Source organism: Danaus plexippus, chromosome Z, assembly GCF_018135715.1.
Source record: "Danaus plexippus chromosome Z, MEX_DaPlex, whole genome shotgun sequence".
NCBI lineage: Eukaryota > Metazoa > Arthropoda > Insecta > Lepidoptera > Nymphalidae > Danaus > Danaus plexippus.
In genome coordinates, this window is record NC_083559.1 from 419,698 (window position 1) to 442,849 (window position 23,152).

The 23,152-nt window shown below is 32.5% G+C and overlaps 2 protein-coding genes across 3 annotated transcripts; one reads left to right on the forward strand and one right to left on the reverse strand.

The window, feature by feature from the left end:
• Window positions 1–23: 23 nt before the first annotated feature.
• Window positions 24–11,168, reverse strand: LOC116778147 (uncharacterized). Its single transcript, XM_061525999.1, has 5 exons — window positions 10,783–11,168; window positions 10,410–10,570; window positions 9,781–9,923; window positions 440–570; window positions 24–250 (listed from the first exon to the last, which is right to left on the reverse strand). The coding sequence occupies exons 2-5, from the start codon at window positions 10,464–10,466 to the stop codon at window positions 210–212; spliced, it is 372 nt and encodes a 123-aa protein (XP_061381983.1). The 5' UTR covers window positions 10,467–10,570; window positions 10,783–11,168; the 3' UTR covers window positions 24–209.
• Window positions 8,875–21,673, forward strand: LOC116778145 (L-lactate dehydrogenase). Of its 2 annotated transcripts, none has more exons than XM_032672055.2 (7): window positions 8,875–9,032; window positions 12,178–12,305; window positions 19,150–19,267; window positions 19,592–19,716; window positions 20,418–20,640; window positions 20,805–21,046; window positions 21,124–21,673. In XM_032672055.2, exons 2-7 carry the CDS (start codon window positions 12,183–12,185, stop codon window positions 21,286–21,288), a joined length of 996 nt encoding a protein of 331 aa, XP_032527946.1. In that variant the 5' UTR covers window positions 8,875–9,032; window positions 12,178–12,182; the 3' UTR covers window positions 21,289–21,673. The 2 variants fall into 2 exon arrangements, with proteins under 2 accessions (XP_032527946.1, XP_032527945.1); XM_032672054.2 differs by lacking the exon at window positions 8,875–9,032 and adding an exon at window positions 11,342–11,538.
• The last annotated feature ends 1,479 nt before the right edge of the window (window positions 21,674–23,152 follow it).

Sequence of the window (23,152 nt, forward strand, 5' to 3'; positions counted from 1 at the left end):
GTGATATAAAAGAATTTCCAAAATGATTTTATTGTGACTAATTATATGTGAAAATTTTATTTTATTAAAGAATTTATTCGGCCATGAAAATCGGAAACGTTTTATTTCTCCTTACTATGTATGGTTTCTGTTGAAAAATAATAGCAATGACGCAGAAAGTAAGCACGTAAGAGTAAATGCGTCAAGGCATAATTAATTTAAACATTTATTTAGGTTTTTTCTTTATCCGTTTTCAGTTTTTCACCGAGACCTGAAATAAAAAAAATATAATATACCAAGAATGTATTATGTACTGTTTACATTTAATTTCATTCCATATAAATTCATAGATTGTTATAATACATAAATTTTTACGTCTATGAGTAGTACAAACAAATGGCGCGACACTGTTAAAGGACTATTGTTAAAAAAATGTCTTTACATATCTGTGCGAACTCACCTAATTGATTGCCGTTCATCCAGAAGAAGATTTTTATGAAAGTTTGATCTCGCCTCAGTGCATCCTCCCTGAATTCCGATTTAAGCGTCTTCCTTAGCGTCTTCGCGGCGATATTTGAATAATTAACGTAACTAAAACATACAACATGTATGAGAAACGTTAAAAGTAAAGCAGTTAATAAATAAATCTTAACTCTAACTTAAGACCAGCCATTCGCCAAGTGCTCATTTTATTTTTAATAAAATTAATAATTATTGTCCGTTTGACAGCCTTTTGATGAAAGAATGACAGACGCGTGTGACGTTATTACTGTTAGGTAACTTGATAATTTTAAAGTGCCAGTAAATTAGAAATCAAAATAAAATTTTATAAAGATGAAATAATCCGATAAGAGAAACTATTCAAGGTTCGTAGAAATTGTTTACAATATCAACATTTTTTCTGCATTGTGAGTAATTCGAAAAAATCTTATTTCACTTGTAGTACAAAAAAAAAATTCATAAAGTTACAAAACAAAAATTATTACATAATTTTATCGTTAAACCTAACATAAATAATGTCATTAAAATTAAATCATATATATAACATACAGTTTACGCTCTTGATAAAGCAAATAAAAACAAGTGCCTGTCACACGGTCATAAAGATTTAAATAACTAGTTATGTTCAGATTTGGGTTCAATTTTTTAAGCAACAACCAAAGATACGATTTTAATAATATTGATGACCTATTGAAATTATAAACAGAAAACAAATATCTATAAAATGACACTCTGTGCTCTGCATTCCTTTTTAAAGTTTTCAATACTACACTTATAATATATCTTATTATGAATAAAGATGGCAATTTTTTTTTATTATACTTCGATAATTTCAGTAATTATGGTAAATTCAACATTAACTTAAATTAGAGTTACGGAGATTTTCGTTTATTATCACTTAATTGTACATAATAATATTATTCTTAGAGAGTCGAGTATGTTAAGTGCGTCAAAATTTTAAAATATGTATATTTTTAAAAGCAGTTAATATCATGAGAAATCTTTTTGCCAGTAATGAAAGTAAAATGAAGGCATATAATCAATCAAAATCATTTTGTGACAGTTGGAACGATCAAATTGTTGCATCCCTATGTTATTTGTATGATTATTTATCTGTATTTTTTATAAACCGAGAGTTTCATGCCTTTGTCAAATATTTTACTACGCGATGTATGAAATATTACCGCTGAATGAGCCAGTGGAGCCAGTTGAGGAACTGCGTGATAATATCGGCAGTTACAAGCGGCTAATTCTAAAAAAAAATCAAAATGGCTTTATGAAGTTAATTTTTTTTTAACTCAGTATTGAATTTAATCTTGCCTAAGTGGTAGTTTAGGTCTTGTTTGATGAAAATAGTATGGTTGTCCCAAACTTTTTTGAGTTTTAATTGAAAATATGAAAAAAAAAGAAATCCGAAAATGAGGGAATGAAAAATTTGTGAGGGAATGACTTCATATACAATTCAATATTAATTACGTACTGAATAATACACCAATTATTTATTTATTAAAAAATACAATAATTTAAACTATCATGTAACGATTTAATTGTAACAAACAAAACACATCAACATTTAAAAGTAGCATTAAACTATTAATTAGTTATAATAATTAAATAACAAAGTTAACAAGTACACAATAAGTCCGTAATTTAATTAATGTTTTTAACATACCTAAGACAACAATATATACTTTTATATTAACGATTTAATATTTGAGAAAAGTAATGGACAGAGAACAAACATTACAATTTTGTTAGTCTAATATTATCTATCAGTCTGTATGCAATTTAATCGCATTCACTTTACTTATTATTCGTAGTTACTTTTTACTTATTTTCATTTTCTTAAAGTTATTACGACCTTTAGCGTACCGAAACCAAACAAATAAACGTAAATACTTTATACTTATCAGAAAACATATCATTTTGTTATGAGGGACTGAGAAACGAAACACAATTGCCATAAACTCAGAGACATAACCTACACTCTTATGAACTGTGAACAGTATTTTATAACAACCGAAAACATGTAAAAATACGCTACAATTGTTAAATAAAAAAATGCTTGTCCTGTGATAACATTACATGAGAAAAAACCTGTTGTTAAATTAATTTAAAAAAAGAACATCTTCTCTTCAACTACCTCCTCTAGTGTAAGTTCTCAAGACCAATGATGCCAACTGTAAAAAAAAAAATATGTGGAGCTTGGTAGGCCTTTAAATATTACCCCAATCATATTGTCTCACAACAGTGAGGGAATGATAATTTATTCGAGGACAAATTTTGAATTATATTAAAAAATATTTTCATTCGCATTTCTTGAACTATGAACTTATATAAGTGTAGTCATTGACTACTATCCTCTATAAACATGAAATAAGATAACAAACAATTCATAAAGAATTTTACGTTTTTGGTTAATGATTTACTTCGAACCTAGCGCTCGGGACATAGTGAGGGAATTATTTTTATGGTGCTTTTTCGTATGTACCTTTTTTGTTTTTCGTATAAAAAAAATATTTGTTACATAAACTTATAAACCGAGACAGTAGTTTTATTTAAAAAAAAAACTTCTCATAATTAATGATCCTGGTTTACATAAATCATCAAGGACATCAATTTCGACTTTTTTCAGAACTAGCGAAGTACAAATTTAATTATATGTACATTCTACTTAAAAATATCTTGAATCAATGATGATCTATTTCAAAGAACATTAATATAATCTATTATTTGTTTCGTATCAATATCCGGAATCCATCTTGAGTCAAGCGACCATCTTTCTGCCTTTTGCCAGCAGTTTTAGTACCTCTCTGTATAGGCGGCGCCACTTTCTTTATATTGAGACTTATATAAAACACCCAACTCATGGATATTCTTCATTATAGCGTCGTTTTTCGCGCCTTTAACAAGTCAGCAAGTGAAAGTGAAGTTTAACGCGAAATTACTTTGCAAGTGTTTTAAGTGTTTGTGTAACCTCTCTGTTGATAAAATGGAAAACCAAAGTGTTGAAGAAAAATCCACTTCTCGGAAACGGAGAACGGTTATCATCAACGAGTTCATGCGAGAGTGATAATGTGTCGTCTGATAGTTGTGGTGGCAGTCCAGCAAGTCGAGAAAAAAGAAAAGAATCAAATACCGTAAGTTACGCTCATTTTGAAATTTTATCTCAACAAATTGCCTTCTTAACAAATCTTTTAACGAAAGGCAACGAGAATACAATTTTAAAGCATGATAACACAGCATAGTCAAACGATTTAAATTTAGAGCGACCTGTTGTTAATCACCAAATTAACTAAAAAATTTATCGGAAATTAGTACAACAGTGAAAGAGCCGGTGATATATACCTTCAAAAACTAATTGAGTTATAGAGATTTAATTGTGATGATTGGTATGCTATTAGATTTTCCGATACACAAAAGAAATATTTAGCTACCCCCGAATTTTATAGAATTATCTGTCAACGACGAATTCAAAACGTTATGAATTGACAATGTTAAAAGATGATCCCCGTTCTTATTTATTAGAATATTCGTTCGCTGGATTAACTAATGCCTTACTTAATCAAAAAGCGGAATTACATAAAACATTGCAGATACTTGTCAATTGGACGAGTGAATCAAAAGAATCACTTACTCCAAATTCATTGTTTAATAAAATCGAATCATTATTTTCAAAAGATTCCAACTATAGCAGGATAACGGATGACTTATTACAAATAGTGTGCGGTGGACGAGCAGATTTCATAAATTTACGAAGGGAAGCACTGTTAAGACAAATCCCGGAAAAATTTCATCGCGATGTTATTTATAAAATACCCCCAAGTCGCGATGTTATTTATAAAATACCCCCAAGTTCAGAATATCTTTTTAACAGTAAAGCTATTAATGATTACCTTCAGAAAATAGGAGGGGTGAATAAATTAAACGAAAACTCAAACTATGAGTCTAAACAAAAGTCTAAACATATTTTATATGAAAATCCGAAAGCCTCTACTAGTAAACAACTTATGACACCTTTTTTCGTCAAAACTTTTCAAAAGGGGAAAAACGGCCGCGGCAGCAGTCCACTAACCCCAAATTTATGTTTAATAAATTACGAGACAAAACTAAGTCCCGGAAATCTCGGCTTCAGTCCTCAATTAAGCATAAACGTGGCGAATGGCTATCCGAGGTTTCGAGGAGGTTGTTTGAAACAATTTCAAAATATTTGGAGCAATGTTGGAGCTCCGGGAAAAAATTTGCAAACTATTAAGTGGGGTTCGAATCCCCTTCTCCCTTCAGCCTCCTCTCATTTATCCAAGTCAAATAGTCATGCGATATTACAGAACAAAAACTACTTCCAATATGTCAGCGGAAATCAAAAGCATGATAAAAACAGGAGTGATCGGACGTGCGGAGCCATCTCCCAGCTTCCGTTCAACGTTCTTTTTAGTGCCCAAACCCAACAGGGAATTTTGCCCCATCTTCAATCTCAAACGACTGAACATGTTGGTGTAGATAAAATCCTTTCGCCTTTTCAATCATTTTCGAGTGCCAACCTTTTCTGCAGCTTGAAGATTGGATGGTAAAATATCAGACAGGCCCATTTTCACCTTCCGATATTAAAACAATATCGAAGGTTCTTAAGGTTTAATTACCACCAAGATCCGCATCAACATCAGCTGCTACAAATAACCTGTTTACCTTTCGGTCTTATACCGGTTCCAAGAACGTTTGCATCGGTAACCAATTGGATAGCAGAATTGTTGAGAAATCACGGCATCAGATGCGTACTATATCTCGACGATTTTTTGCGTGCGAACCAGTCCAAATCGGCTTTACAGAACGACATAGCAGGGGCGCTAAAGATGATGAGGACCCTAGGCTGGATGATAAATTTTCAGAAATCGGTCTTAGCCCCGACACAATGCCTCGAGTTTCTCGGCATAACGTGGGACACAAAACGTAACACAAAGTCCCTGTCGGGGCAGAAGTGCTTAACGCTACGCAAGGCACTGTATCTGCTCAAACAGAGCAAATGGTCTCTCCGACAATACCAGTCCATTGTGGGGAGACTCAAATTTGCGAGTTTTGTAACTCGCAGGGGTCGGCTTCACTGTCGAACACTGCAGTACTACAGTCGACAGTTGCCGAAAACTCACCCGCACCGCCGCGTGAGTATTCCCCAACCAGTACAGCCGGAATTGGAATGGTGGCTGGAAGAAATAGGAGGGTCAATGCCGATTCAAATACCTCAATTGACCAACCTTTTGACTACAAATGCATCCAACACAGGCTGGGGTGCACAGCTCAACGAAATCAGCATATCAAGAACGTGGACGAAACGTAAACAATCATGACATGTGAACAAAAAAGAAATGTTTGCTGTCTTAGCAGCTATTCAACTCGATCAGGATGGCTTGCAAAACTCACAAATACTTCTTCAGACCGACAACCGGACCGTTGTATCATACATAAACAAGGAAGGAGGTACTCAGTCTCTGAAGCTTCTGGAACAAACTCGGCGGCTTCTATCGGTCCTAGACAAAGTGAACATGCATCTAATAGCACAATATATACCGGGCAGATACAATGTAGAAGTCGATGCATTGTCCCGTCAAAAGGCTTGCCCCGAATGGCACTTGATAACAGAAGCAACCACGAAAATATTTCAAATGTGGGGGTGTCCAGAAATAGATTTTTTCGCATCGAAAACGGCCCACGTAGTTCGGACATATGTAACAAAAGACATTCAAGATCTAGATGCTTTCTATCACAATGCCTTTTGTCGCTCTTGGGATTACAATCTGGCATGGCTATTCCCACCATCCAATTAATCCCTAGGGTACTTGCTCACTTGAACCAGGCCAAAGGACTCCATGTTATAATAGCTCCGAAATGGCAAAAGGTGTTTTGCCAATCGGATCTTCAGAACCGAGCCTTATATCTAATTCCAGATCTGAACCGTGTACTTCTAGACACGCGAACAGGAACACACCCACCGGAAGTTCAAAAATTACAACTGGGAGCTTGGCTGATTTCGGGTGGCAGGAAATTTTAACAGGATGGACGGAGTCTGAGCAACGGTTGCTTCGGTCATGCTGGAGAGATTCTATATTGAATACATATAAACCAGCATGGATAAGATGGAAGAAGTGGTGTGATTTAAATTCAGTAGATCATAAATTTCCGAACGGAAGTAGAGTAGCGCGGTACCTAGCTCATCTTCATTGCGATATAGGTCTAGCATATAGAACTATTCTTGTTCATAAATCGGTAGATCTATCGTCGGATTTCTTTATTAAACATATTCTAAGAGCAATATCAATCTCACGCGAAAAATTGGCAAAGCCACCTATCTGGAACCCAAAAAAGCTACTAGATTATGTGAGTTCGCACAATCCTAAAAAAATAGCCTTTTCGATGTTTCAAGGCATGCCGCGACACTTCTGCTACTTGCTTCCGGTCGTAGAATTCATGATCTCACGCTCTTGCGAATTGATAATCAGAGTTTATTATATGAGGAAGATGATTTGATCTTTTGGCCAGCTTTTGGTTCCAAAACCGACAATGCAAACCATAGGCGATCCGGATGGAGGTTAATACCGCATCCCATTCAAAACTTGAACACGAACTTTTGGATTAAAAGAGTATTGACTCTGAGTTCAGATCGACGAAATGATTTAAGTCACTTATTTATCACACCGAGAGGTGTGGTAAAACCAGCTTCGAGAACAATGATTGGTGGATGGGTGAAGTCACTTTTAAAAGATGCTGATATTGAAGCGGCACCAGGCTCAGTAAGATCAGCCGTGACTTCCCTTAATTTTATTGAAAGCTTTCCTATAGATCAAATACTAGCAACTAGTAATTGGAAAATGATTCTCACCTTGCAAAATTACTACCAGAGGGAATTAATTGATTATAATTCACGTAATTCGAACTCATCATCTATGTCTTTCTCATTATTTCAACCCAGTTCATGGAAATATGTTGTAGAAATCAATCTAATATAAAATTTTTATATTCACCTTAATCTACTACACATTATAGCGTCAACAATTTCTATAAAACACCAGGAGATAACAAACATATCACTCAAGATGGATTCCGGATATTGATACGAAACAAATAATAGAGAGTTTTACCTTAAATTAAAACTTACCTATTATTTTTTCATCAATATCCGGAATCCATCTTGAGTCAAGCGACCATCTTTCTGCCTTTTGCCAGCAGTTTTAGTACCTCTCTGTATAGGCGGCGCCACTTTCTTTATATTGAGACTTATATAAAACACCCAACTCATGGATATTCTTCATTATAAGACTCATGATGCACCAGGTAGATTTTACCTGGATTCCGGATATTGATGAAAAAATAATAGGTAAGTTTTAATTTAAGGTAAAACTCTCTACTATTATCAGCAATTGAATAAAAAAATCAATAAAATCCCAAATTAATTTAATGTAAAAACGAATAAAATAAAAAAATTAAAAGAAAAAGGAGTAAAATTTGTAATTTGCTTATTGCTATATGCAAGTTTCGAAAATATTAATTATTACATAAGATTGCTAAAGACCTACAGATATGTATAATAGATACCTAACTCAAATATCATTCGAGAGACATATATCGTCCCTCTTCGAATTCCTTCATGCATCTCTACGGTTTAAAGCTTCTCCGGTTTAAACAGAACCTTTCATAATTCCAAAGAAAACCCTTTTTTATTTATGTTGTTAATAGAACATAAGTATTTGTTTGTTCTTTGTTATTAATCCGACCCTTCCTGACATTTCGCCGTCTCGAAAGTCACAGAAGAGTGTTCTAAAATATTTGACGCCATATCCTGAGCTATGTGGATAAATTTCAAAGGATATAACGTCAAGACAAAGTATAATATGTGATAAATGAATGTTTAATTTTAAGCGGTTCCAGAAACTGCACGTTAACAGGTTTACATGCGTCACAAATTATATAAAGAAAACAATATACGGACTCCTTTGCTAACACAATTTGTAGAAAATTAATAAATATTAAGTAAATGTGATTAATAAATAAGTGTTACATTTTTAACTTTTGGGAAATTGTTCATAAACATCTTCAAAGGATATTTTAGCGCCCGATTTCTACGAAGGCATTTCTCTTGCTTCATACTATGATCCTGTCAATCTTTATCCACTCTGATATGTACCTTATCACTCTATATTAAATACTATTTTGATATGTCAAACTTATCTCAAAATATATCACGCTATCATGGATTCATCATATACGATATGATTATTAAACCATAACGATACGACTATAACATTTATATGCTTTTACACAGACTACTCGAACTCATTGCTCTTTATCGTAATAAATTTTATCCGATAATGAATCTTAGTGTATTGTGTTAAAGCTAATTTTGTGGTTGTTCAATTTCGGTCATGCGCATAGCGTGGCTACTAAAAAGTGTTTTCAAGGTCACCTTGAGTGGCCGCCGTGCAAGCCAACAATACTGACTAGCCCAACTCCCAAGCCATACCACCTCCATCGCTCGTCAGTACGTGACCTGTGGCACATAGCATGTGAGTACCTGCCTTTATTTCAGACTAATATTAGTCATAGCCGGAAAATTAGTTTGTTTATTGAATCTTGTCATTATTGAATCCTGTCAAATGACTTTTGATCTGTCACCTAAACTTTTTTAATTACTAAAAAGTTACAAACTTTCATTATTCGTCTTTGGTTTCAAAACTTTTTATTTACTTTTGATATATCGACGTTTTATGATATAAATTACTCAATTTATGTGCAATCCCTGGATTGAATTAACAGTCGTAATGCTCCCGATATTTCGGGTTTTGTATGTATTCGATAATAAAACTCAGCAATTGTGTATGTGCATGCGTCATAATAAATTATAAATACCATAAATACTAGCATACTTTAAAACTAATGTGAAATATTTTCCATTTGATTTTCTTATCGTAACACCGCATTTTATATACAAAATACAAATAAATTGATATTATATAAAGTGATTTATAAATACGGTTATTTATATATAGGTATTTAATTCAAAAAGTGAGTATATATATATATATAAATATATATATATATATATATATATATATATATAAAATATATATATATATATATATATATATATATATATATATATATAAGTTACTTTTAGTGTTATAGTGTTAGTTTAAACTATGGGCCAGAACAGACAAATTTAATTTTACATGTTTTAATTATATTGGAGATAAAAATTTCTCTTACAAATTAAGGACATTGGTTTTATTAAATGCAAATTTAAAGTTTACTCACCTTTTGACCTTGTTCCTGACCTCTGCGATGCGTATGATCTCATTTAGTAATCTTTTAATCAAATGTTTATTTATTTTTGAGTCTGCTTCCAGTTTTTGGGTGATGATTTGTTGGAAAGTATATTTTAAAACAGTTTTGATTTTCTAAAATTTATATTTTATCTATTAAAATGTTTACGATTCCATGGCAACAAGTATTGTGGTGTTTTTAAACGAAGTGACACGTCAGCTTGTGTTGAATTTTGAACCTATTAATAAATATATATATATATATATATATATATAAATGTTATAAGGGAAGGAAACAAAGTTGCTATGATTAAACTACAAGTAAATAAAAGGTCATTTGTGTTAGTAAAATTCGTAAAGGATTTTGTTACTTAATTATGGATTTTTCATAAAATTTTTATATTTTCTATGTTTAGTCATATTCAACAAAAAGATTTTTTATAGAATTCTAATATAAAACGTTTTTAAATCCATCAAGCATCCAATGAAAGTTTTTCTCGCAATCAAATTTCAAACTACTTCATAATATTGTATTAATGGGTAGTTATTGAAAACTTTAAAATTAATAAGAAACATCTTTGCTGTTTACAAAATGCTCTTTTACGGTTGTTATATATTTACATGAATCGTAAACATGGAGCGAAATCCATTTTCCTCAGTGTTGGCAGATGGTCTCATTGTTAAGATAATTGCGTGCTAAAAATGTGTTGCTTTAATCAAATATGTTATGTGACTGGTTTCTTCCTCTTGCAATTAAATAACGGCCAGCCGTTTCCGAGGAGCTGGAACAGAATAAAAGATAGACGGTATAGCAGTGTGTTAGAAATATAGATAAAAGCAATGTATAGAATAAGCGAAAATTTACTAATAAATAAAACATTGAAAACCATTTGGATTTCCAATACATTAAATAAATGATACGTGAACAATTACAACCGTTAAAAATGTTTAAAAGTAAAATGCTATGAATATTTTTAATTCCACTTTCACAGACCTTGGCATTAACCTTCAGATAACTATTTTCGTCGTTCCTTTTTCATTTGATCTTAAACGTGATCGAGAACTTTTGGAAATAAACCACAACAGAATTAGTATATTCAAATCATTGCTGGTTATATGTGTGCTTCTCTCACATTTAGTCAAAGTAAGATAATTTAACAACAAAATGGCAAAATTAATGAAAAAATAATTTCATAACATTAATGAATTTCCACGCAATAATTAATCGTAATAACTAATACGGTGTCGACGTAAAAAATCAGAAACGTTAATTATAATAAATCTCTTAGTTAATACAAACATAGATGTCTCGATTAAAACCCTCAGGATATTATTAAAGTAAAACATTACACAATGAATGAAGCAGATGTCGTTTTAATGGCGCAATATTACTGAGTGACATATACATGTATCACAAATTCGCGAATGCGTCATGTCAGTGTCGATACAACGTGATTTCTGACATGTCCTGAACGGCAAGAGGTATAAGATTTTGGACGACATCCTATCCCCACCCCGCTTCATCACGTCCACGGACACATAAATAGAAATTCAGAGACATCGCCACCATTCAATGCGGAAGTCTCGAGCTGTGCGCTAACTCTTATTGGTCTCATTATTTATATTAATTGTTAAGTTGTAGTCGTATGTTAGTTAAACTGAAATATTAAGATGAGTTTTATGAACGGGAACGCTAACGGGAATGGGACCGCCAATGGCAACGCTTACAATGGCTTCTACGGTTATAGACGTGAGTATTTAAGGCCGTTTCGATAGTTTCTTATATTAGGTTGATGCGAATTTTTTTTCTTTTTTTGTATTTTATTCCTATCCAACCTCTTCGTTGCACTCTCCTACAACTCTGTCCAATTCTGCGTTCGGTTGATGTAAGGTTTTATACTTGTTACGTAATGTATACGTGCAAATTTATTAACTTGGAATATTCTATTAACTTGAACGTTTCTCAGTAACATGTTTTTCATAAATATCTACAAGCCCTTAAAGGAAGTAGGTATCTATATAATTATTCGACATGTTTGAAATTCCTTAAATCTTAATCATTTTAACAGACACGCTATTAGATTGTTGATTTTTTTTTTGGATAATAACATAAATATGAATCCTTATTTAGAAATAGTATCTACGCTTTGCTAAACTAGCCTATTTCGCTTATAAATTAAGGCAATAAAATATTAACACAGGATATAATAAAATTTTGGATATATATACGGTGAATATTCATTTTACTTAATTCTGATACGTATGAAAACTAACGCTAATTTATTTCGCTTCTGTACGATACACCATGTTTTAATTTAAATTGAAATACTTAAGTAATTTGCTTTGTATTTCTCTTAAAAATATGGTACATTCATATATGTGTGTGCAGACAAAATGGCGACTTTGGACCAGCTTTTCCAGCCCATCCAGCAGAAGACGGAAGCCACCGGCAACAAGGTCACTGTGGTGGGATCTGGCCAAGTCGGCATGGCAGCGGTCTTCGCAATGCTAACACAGGTACGTTCCTATGATATTGACATCAAAGCTATCACGACAAAGCTTTTATTAGTAAAAGCACATCAGGATAATATTACTTCTATCAGGTTTCTGAGCAGTTCTTGATAGGACACCTTTTTTGACTGACTGTATTATATATATACTATGAAAAATCACGACATTTATACTTATAATCTATATATATAGATATATACACATATATATAGATAGATTATAGACAATTAAAATACTTAGTATTGCTCATTAGTAATACATTACATGTTATTTGTGTGATTGAATAGAGTATTGTGTAATCAGATATTGCCATTGTTTAATGTGTAAGTGCATTTTTTTTTACACCATGCGCATTTACATCAATTCATGTGCGAGCGTGTATGACAAAAGTTTGATACGAGCGCTCCGCAAACCATAGACAATTTGCTTTAATCTGTCAACATTAATTTTAAATAAGGTATATTCTGTTCTTGTTGAATGACATGCGAATAATAAAAAGGCGAATGAAAATTTTACAAAAGTATATATTTTATTTGATTGGTTTTTGTAAATTACGTACCTAATCGTTTACCGTGGATGGTACTGGGCATTATGAATAAAAATATTATGATATTTTTCATACTATATGCTATTGGTATTTTCATTCAATAAAAATATAAATTTTCTAAAAATAATTTCAGATATCGAAGTGGATTTTTGTTTAATTAATAAACAAATTCTTTTTCGTCGCCTCGTTTTATTTTCTTCGTTTTATTGTTTTACAAATATTAGAATTAATAAAAGAAACTTGAAAATTTAAATTTGGCGCCACTGTCACTGTCGCTGTCAATTTTGAACTAACATTCACATCACGACTTGTGTGATGTCACTTTTTGTTAACTCTGTGTTCTTGTCAATACGTTTTCTCTTAATAAATATAATTTGATCGCTGAAAGTAACGTTTGTTTTTTGTGGATAAATCCCATAACCTAAGAGGTTATGGGCCCAGCGAACTCTGGAAATAAAAGTGAAGAAGAAATATAGACAAAGAAAAAGTTACATTGTGGCCGAGAGAATAACCTCAAAATGGATCCCACGCGGTCAATGCATTTTGAAAAATTTGATGGAAATAACTTTCGACAGTGGAAATTTCAAGTTAAGTGTGCTCTGAAAGCAAAAGGAATTGATATTTCTATACCGAAACCAGAAGGAAATAGTACGGAGTGGTTGAAAAACGATGGCATGGCGATGTTTATCATAACTTCGTCAATGGATTTAAGTCAGATCACATTAATTGAAAATTGTGAAACTGCTAAAGAAATCATGTTGAAACTTGAATCAATATATGAACAAAAGAGTGAACTATGTAAGATGTTAATCCATGAAAAATTTTATCAATATAAAATGTCTCCAAATGATAGTGTAGCTCAACACATATCAAAAGTAGAATCTCTGGCAAAACAGCTAAATGAAAATGGTGAAAAAGTCAGTGAAATGGCCATCATTACTAAAATACTTGGTACTTTACCTTCCAAGTATCGACCACTGCGGCAAGCTTGGATGTCGATGGATCCAGAACAACAAACAATCATTAACTTAACTGCTCGATTGTTAGATGAAGAAGCAAGTTTGGCATGTGAAGATGAACAACAACAAGAGACAGCTCTTCTTGTTGCCAATAAAGGATTGAAAAAACATTCAAATCAAAACAAACCTAGTAGTAGTGGTCCAAATCAAAACAAAACTAATAGCAAACATAGGTTTGAGTGCTATAATTGTGGGAAGCGTGGTCATTTTTCAAAGGAATGTCGTGCACCAAGAAAATCCAAGTACAGAAAGCCTCAGCAAGAAGGCGCAGATATGTTAGCATTTAATATAGAAAGTAATTACACAAGTAACCCAGAAGATATTTGGATATTGGATAGTGGTGCTTCCGCACATATGACCTATAGAAAGGAATTCTTTATAGAAATTTTTGAGAGCAGTCAGAAAACATTGACATTGGGAAATAAACAATCAGTGGAAGTGTCTGGTATTGGTAAAATTCTAATTCAGAGATATGTCAATGGACAGTGGGAGGACAGTGAATTGTGTGATGTACTCTATGTTCCCAGCCTGCGAAGAAACTTGTTTTCAGAAGGGGCAATAATAAGAAAAAATTTTACTATCATTAAAAAGGACACAAATGCTTTAATTTACAAAAATAGTGAAGTAGTCATGATTGCTAAAATTACAGAAAACAATTGTATGAGTTAAATATAAAAACAGTGATTCCAAATACTTGCAACCTGGTTCAAATACCCAAAGTGACCTTAAAATGTGGCATGAGAGACTTGGACATATTAATCTAAAGCAAATTAAAAATATGTGTTCTAATAGTGTTGTTGAAGGCTTGAAAATCAAAGACAATGAACAAAGTGACTTTATTTGTGAAGCATGTGCATATGGCAAACAGTGTAGACTGCCATTTCATAAATCTGTACGAGGAAAATTACAGCCAGGAGATCTAGTATATAGTGATGTATGTGGACCAATGAGTCATGAATCAATACAAGGTATGAAATATTTTGTATTATTTAAAGATGCAGCCACAAGTTACAGGCATGTATATTTCATTAAGAATAAAAATGAAGTCATGGAAGTTTTCAAGAAATACAATGCTATTATTAAAAATCAATACATGCATAATGTTAGAGTGTTACATACTGACAATGGGAAAGAGTATGTCAACAAGATATTTCAGGAGTATCTGGATAGAGAGGGGATAGTTCATGAGCGTACAGCACCCTATACCCCAGAACAGAATGGCCGTGCTGAGAGGGAACAAAGAACTATAGTAGAAAGTGCACGTTCAATGTTGTATGCCAAAGATGTATCCCTTGATTTATGGGCTGAAGCTGTTAATTGTGCAGTTTATATATTAAACAGGACTTCTTCTAGCCAGTGCCCTAATAAGACACCTTTGAATTATGGAATGGTATAAAACCTCAGATAGGTCATTTGAAGGTGTTTGGAAGTGTTATGTTCACATTCCAGATCAGTTGAGAAAAAAATTAGATAAGAAGAGTGAGAAGATGATTTTAGTTGGGTATGATAATACCAATTATAGGATGTACAACTTAAATAACAAGAAAATAAAAATATCAAGAAATGTCATCTTTGATGAACAGCAAGTGCCAGAAACTAGAAAGAACATTGCAGAAATATGTATAATTGATAATGATATACCTGTAAGCCAGGAGACAGAAATTCCTGAGTCAGAAAATGTAGATGATAGTGTAACTGAAATACCATCATCTGAGAATGAAGATAGTTTGTTGAGTTGCAATAGTGACGATCCAGTATATGAACCATCTCAAGAATTGAGTGACATAGAATCACGAAGTATCAACTTGAGACCAAGGCATAATAGGCGTTTTGAAGCCAATCTTATAGAATTGTCAATACCTCAATCATATGAAGAAGCAATAAGAAGTCCTCAGAAAGATAAATGGTCAGAAGCTATCAAAGAAGAACTATCTGCATTGAAAGTTAATAATACTTGGACTATGGTGAAAAGATGTGGTCAACGAACCCTTACTACGAAATGGGTCTTTACTGTTAAGAAGAATGAAAATAATAAAGTTATTCGTTATAAAGCTAGTTTGTGTGCACGTGGTTATAATCAGATAAAAGATGTTGATTATCAAGAAATATTTTCACCAACAACTAGATATGATTCAATAAGAATTATTCTTTCTATTGCAGCTAAATATAATTTAGAAATTCAACAGTTTGATGTTAAAACTGCATTTCTCAATGGGTTTCTTGAGGAAGATATTTTTATTGAGTTCCTAAGGGTGTATCTGTTAAGAATGATTTTGTGTTGAAATTGAATAAGTCTTTATACGGTCTTAAACAAGCATCTAGATGCTGGAACAAAAGATTTACTGATTTCCTAAAGAAATATGGTTTTATACAGTCTCAGGCTGACAATTGTGTTTATGTTGGCACTTTTGATAAAATAAAAGTATTCTTAATAATATATGTTGATGATGCCCTTGTAATATCCTCAAGTAAACAACTTATTAAAGAAATAATAGAGTACTTAAACAAAGCTTTTAAAATTAAAGAATTAAATTTAAAATATTTTGTGGGAATGGAAATTGAACGAAAAAATAACTGTATTTGTATTTATCAGAGAAATTATATAAAGGAAATTATTGATAAATTTGTATGAGTACTGCAAATGCTGCCAGTACGCCAGCAGATGTAAATGTTATTATCACAAAGAATCTAGATGAGAATGTTGTTAACTTTCCTTATCGGGAGGCTATAGGTTGCCTGCTATTTTTGAGCTCTGTTTCTAGACCTGATATTTCCTTTTCAGTGAATGTATTAAGCCGATATGTAAACAATCCTAGTCAACAACATGTAAATGCTGTTAAACGTATAATTAGATACCTTATTAACACCATAGATTTATGTATAAAATATGGAGAAAGCAGTGATCTGATTGGATATTCAGACTCTGATTTTGCTAGTGATGTAGATACTCGTAAATCTACAACGGGTTATATTTTTAAAATGAATGGTGGACCAATAACATGGTCTAGTCAAAAACAAAAGACCGTTGCTCTCTCCACAACTGAGGCAGAATTTGTAGCAGCCTCTGAATCTGCAAAAGAAATTTATGGTTGCAGCAAATTATGGCAGACTTGGGTGATAGTTTTAAATGTGTCACATTGTATGTAGACAATCAAAGTGCCATTAGACTTATTAATAACCCTGTCTATCATAAGCATACAAAACACATAGATGTTAAATATAACTTTATAAGGGAAAAGGTTGAATTGGGTTTAATCAAAATTAATTATGTTTCAAGTAAAGAGCAATTAGCAGATATTTTGACAAAAGCCCTATCAACCCAAATATTTGTTTATCTGAGAGATCAGATATTTGGTTAAGTTTATATATTTTTTTTGAGAATTTTGAAATATTGTGTAAAGAATAAAGTTAAATTTTAGTGGGAGTATTAGAATTAATAAAAGAAACTTGAAAATTTAAATTTGGCGCCACTGTCACTGTCGCTGTCAATTTTGAACTAACATTCACATCACGACTTGTGTGATGTCACTTTTTGTTAACTCTGTGTTCTTGTCAATACGTTTTCTCTTAATAAATATAATTTGATCGCTGAAAGTAACGTTTGTTTTTTGTGGATAAATCCCATAACCTAAGAACAAATAAGAATAGTCCCAAAATGTTGCTAACAACAAAAAAAGTTATCGAGAAAAAAAATTACTTACAGCGAATTTATATCGCTTTCAAAACACAGACAACTCCGCGTATTTAATTCTTAAACCAAATAACGATTTTATAAAACGTTAAGTAGTGAATTCGCTTCATAATTTTCTATGAAACAGGAATCTTATGAAAGTTAACTCCTAAGACAAAACGTATTTATCGTCCTTGTTTAAAACAAACTTCTGATCTTTATATTAAATATGACTTATAAAAATTTATTTCCCACAGAATTGTAACTATAGTAATAACAACCATTGATAATTTTACGTATGTGACTGTCAAATGTTTATATAAAAATTATCAGTAATTATTTGAAATAAAAAAACCGTCAAGATATATTTTATCAACTTATCAATGTAATAAAATTTAACAATAACATTTCGATCTTAACCTCTGATCGCATAAGTTTACGCTACATGTAATACTTTACAATAATCTAAGATAAAAACTATGGCTTTAAAACATTACAAGCCACATAAATTATGCAAGATCTTTATGAATACAAAATTAATTACGAGGCTATTGTTTGACGTTGTAATTTATCTGGACCGGTTTAAAATACAAACCTGACGTGACTTCATACAGAACGGGACTATAGTGCCAGTATCCTTCGGGAACAATCAGTTTCGCGATAAATTCCAGCCTGCATGTTATTCTAGCATATGCACAATAGCTATAGCATATATTTTGCAACGTTACAATCAGTCATCTAACCAAACATTCGTGATTACAATTGAAGGAACCTCAATAATTTCATCCTTCATTTTCGTTTTTACAAGTCCCAGTGCCCGTTCACGTATGACAATTCACAATCCATAATCACGTTACACAGTTCACGAAATCGTTTCATGTGTGTGTGGTTGTAAAAATGTGCTGAGTATAGTGAAGTTATCATTTCTCATTTAATAGATAATAGCAGTTTAATGATGTCACTTTAAATTTCAAGGGCGCGAATTGTTTTGTCTGGTCGTTTGTGGGTCATCTGCGGGCTCTTTAAACATTTTTAAACAGAATATATATATATAAATAAGCAATCGATGTCACCATAGTTTGGCTAATTAGTTATTTAAGATTATTTTAAATAGATTATAAAGTCACATCACAATTTTCACATATTAGGATTTTAAAATAGCAGAAATAACACTAATGGTTTAAAAAAATTAAATATAAATTTATAAATATCGTACGTAAGAAATGAAGACTAATTTTGAATTGTTAATTATTTATTATAATTAAATTTAAACGAACTTAAAAATTACGCTGCCATAATAAGGTTACAGTATAGGCAGTATGCAGATAACTTTTGAAGAATTAAATAAAAAGAAAACATGAAAAAGAAAACTTAATATAAACACGACTGTATGAAAGTGTGTCGTAGAGTCACGACTGTGGATAGGATTCCGTAGATAAATAAATATTTCGTTATTCTCATTAAAGCACATAATGCTCAATTCCAAAGAAGCACTTTAATTCTCTGGACAGAATAGCATATAATAGAAATGTTAATCTATTTATAAAATTAGATAATTCTTATCATACATATGTATTATATATAAATATTAAAATGACAATATTATTCTTTTAGGGCGTCACTAACAATATAGCGTTGGTGGATTGTATGGCAGACAAATTGAAAGGCGAAATGATGGATCTACAGCACGGCTCATGCTTCATGAAAGATGCTAAGATTCAGTCAAGCACAGGTACATACGATAGTTTATTGTTTTAAATATGGCCTTCATCCATGCAAGACTTGCACAGTATATTCTGCCAGTGTCGTATAGAATGTAGGTGACACGATCCGAGATTAAGTTATGAATGTAATAAAATTTGCTAGGTTCGACTGAGGTCACAATTAGGAATTTTGTTAGTAGATCTAAAACAATAGATATTCAATAAAATGCAAACGTACGAGAGAAAGTGTCACTTTCAAAAGAGTTACAACTTACAACAGACTATAAAAGTCATAATAGCATCTGTAACTTGGTATAATGCCAATGTTCTGTAATTTAATTTTTCTTATTCAGATTACGCCGTCTCTGAGGGTTCTAAGATCTGTGTTGTGACCGCTGGTGTGAGACAACGTGTTGGGGAGACCAGGCTCGAATTGGTACAGAGGAACACTGACGTCTTGAAAGTTATTATACCCCAGGTAGGAAGTGAGAAGTGACTATAACTAGCTTAGTAATAGGCATAAAATTACAATCTTAAAAATATTAATAACAATATTCCCAATTCTTATCATTTCCGTATAAAATTTTCGTCATTCCAAATTATTATAGTTATCAAACGTTTATCAAATTTTATTAATATTTTTTATGCATATTTATATCTGAAAGGCTTATTATCTAATTGAGGTTTTGTCATCACTTTTGACACTTGTGACACCAATATTGACTAGTTTTTGTCCGCGACTTCGTCTACAAGGTCTTCGGTATTCAACTGAATGATAACGAGCCGGCAGCAACGACCACAGTCTCTGTCACGTGACTTCATATATGATGCAAACTTATGCCATAATGCTGCGAGAAATACGTGCAATTTTGTAATTAATTATAGCATAAGACTTGTTCTTAAGTCCAAGCTACATTACTGTTATGTTTCATCAAAATCTGAACAGCAGTTTACGCTTACAAGAGCAACAAACATATAAACATCTTCATTAACTTACGTATTTATAATGTTACATGTATTAATTTTCAATATATATATTCTTTAGATAAATATTAAAATATCAAAGATTTTTTCCCAAAAATACATAAATTTTAAGATAGCTTTTCTAAAACATAATATTCTTTATCTAAGTTCAGTATTGTTTATATTAACATTAAAATCTTACTCTTTATCTAACAGCTTGTAAAGTACTGCCCGGACGCCATATTCATCATAGCGAGTAACCCAGTGGACGTTCTAACCTACGTGACCTGGAAAATCAGCGGACTGCCCAAGAACAGGATTATAGGATCCGGAACCAACCTTGACTCAGCTCGTTTCAGGTACTTGCTGTCCGAGAAGTTGGCTGTAGCCTCTACTTCCTGTCACGGTTATGTCATCGGTGAACACGGGGACAGCAGTGGTGAGATTAATTATTTTTCTAGAACTAATCAATTTCTTCACCTCAATTGATAACTTGGCAATAGTCTTAATTTTTTTTTAACTTCCACATCAAATGCAAATTAGTATATTTTACAGACATTACTCTTATTACGCCTATAGTGTAACTGACTTGTTCATTTTTAGTACCGGTATGGTCCGGCGTGAACGTAGCCGGTGTGCGTCTCAGCGATCTCAACCCAAAAATAGGTTCGGATGACGATCCTGAAAACTGGAAAAAGATCCACGAAGATGTGGTTAAAAGCGCCTACGAAATCATCAAACTCAAAGGCTATACTTCCTGGGCTATTGGACTATCTCTATCACAACTCTGTCGCGCCATACTTTACAACATGAATAGTGTGCACCCTGTCACGACCTGCGTTAAGGTATAAGTTGATACTTTTAAGGTGCATCTTTAAGTTAGTTCTTGAATACTTACTTAAGACGCTCTATTTCTTCACAGGGCGAGCATGGTATAGAGGACGAAGTGTTCCTGTCCCTGCCCTGCGTGCTCGGCAGGAAAGGCATCTATGACATCATTCGACAAACACTCACCGATAGCGAACTGACCCAGCTTCGGAAATCTGCTGAAGTCATGGCAAAATTGCAAGCCGGTATCAAATTTTAGAAAACTTCAACATGTCTAGCCTACATTATAATCCACAGATAATTTATAACAATTATCATTATGTACAGATACTAAATATTTATATAACCAATTGTCTTTTGATGCATTTTAATATTTTTAATGGTTGTCGTCTCGCGATTTTCTTAATGTCCTTTTGATGTTTTTCATATACGTCTTAATTCTACATAAAGTGAACTAGGTATTATAAATGTAAAAATGTACTCTATTGTAACCCAGCAAGATTTCAGTACATTTACTTAAAGGTGTGTCAACATTAATATTTAAGAATTGTTGTAGGATTTATATTTTTGATCCTTTTAATGTTTTGTATGTTTCTATTAAGAAATTTAATGTTTCATTAAATTTAATAAAAGATGTGAATCGATTTTTGTTTTTTATTTATAGCTATGAAACATTTATTAATTTTTATTTTCATTTAATATAGACTGTATCACCTGCAAGTAAAACCGAAAGGCATTTATTTCAAAGATGATTTTTTTATTTATTTAGGTAATATAAACACAATTTTTGAAATTTAAATGACAAAATAAACAATAGATTATGACGAATCTACATTATTAATGCAACACCTAACATAGGAATGACTTATTCGTCTTTGTTCGCTTAAGTACCTCTTTACAATCCTTAAATTGTTAGAATTTAAATTCTTAAATTGTTGTCCGCGGTAACATCAGACTTGCGCTCAGAGATAAATGTTTAGTGGTTATTACAATACATATAATAATCCACGTCGCAGTCTTTTCATTTACAATAACTAGACCGGGATGATTTAAGAATCTAAATCATATAATAAATTGCATACACAAAACATTCATTTAAATTGATCCAGCAATTTAGGAGTTCAGCGACGTACTGAAAGGGCAACCGGCTCTCTCACTCATTGGACGAACAGCAGCCATTAAAGATTACTTCAGACCGATTTTCTGTGAGAGGGTGGTACTTTCCCGGTCGAGCCAGCCCATGTTCGAGCTGAAGTTGTATGACCACAGCTAGGCTCTACCATCTCCAAATATAAAAAAACTTTTATGAATAGAATTAAACAAAGTATAAGAATTTTCAGAATCAAAAATATGAAATGAAAACTAATCAGTATGTTTCTATCTAGTTTACCAGTTTAGTACATAATACAAAAACAAAAAATAATATAAATGCCTAGCAAAGATCTTCACAGAGAAACTGGTCTCCACTACATTTAGTAGTGACAGTGTTTCCAGCACCTTCTCGTGAGTTACTTCCACTACACCACTCCCGACCCAAACCCTGGGGTAATAAGTCTTTGTCCACCAAATATACGTTTCACAAGCGTGTCAAGAAATACCCGAAAAACCTTCACTTTCATTCATTACTGTTGGATATAATCCCTCGAGAGGAGGCGTCGGAGCCTGCTCTATCAACTCCTCTTGCATAGTACGGCGCTTATATAAGCTTTTATTTTTCCAAAGCATACATAACAGCGCATTTATAAGCCTTTATTATTCCCATAAAAAAGTATTACCTCCATCAGATATCCCAAGGAGAGGCAGTTCTTGAAAGAACAGTGTTTTAGCTTGTAGTATCCTATTCACAAATCATTGGTAACTTTGCTTGTTGTTGTTGTTTTTTTTTATATTATGGCCTTCATCCGTGCAAAGACGTGCACAGTATCTTCTGCCAGTGTCGTGTAGAATGGAGGAGACACGATCCGGGATTAACTTTTGAATGAAATAAAGTTTTACAGTCTCGACTGAATTAGGAAGCCGAATTGCTTAGTATATAAAGAAAATAGATTTTTAAAACATGATCTGGCAAATTAAGATAGTGAATTTGTAGGTTATAAATTTCACTCTGTATGGCTAATAATTAA

Coding starts and splice junctions, on each gene's coding strand:
- LOC116778145 (XM_032672054.2), top strand. CDS start 11,460: ATGAGTTTTATGAACGGGAACGCTAACGGGAATGGGACCGCCAATGGC. Junction 19,268..19,591: donor TAAGATTCAGTCAAGCACAG/GTACATACGATA, acceptor TTTCTTATTCAG/ATTACGCCGTCTCTGAGGGT. Junction 21,047..21,123: donor CTGTCACGACCTGCGTTAAG/GTATAAGTTGAT, acceptor ATTTCTTCACAG/GGCGAGCATGGTATAGAGGA.
- LOC116778147 (XM_061525999.1), bottom strand. CDS start 10,466: ATGAGACCATCTGCCAACACTGAGGAAAATGGATTTCGCTCCATGTTT. Junction 571..9,780: donor GTCAGGAACAAGGTCAAAAG/GTGAGTAAACTT, acceptor TGTATGTTTTAG/TTACGTTAATTATTCAAATA. Junction 251..439: donor GATGAACGGCAATCAATTAG/GTGAGTTCGCAC, acceptor TTTTTATTTCAG/GTCTCGGTGAAAAACTGAAA.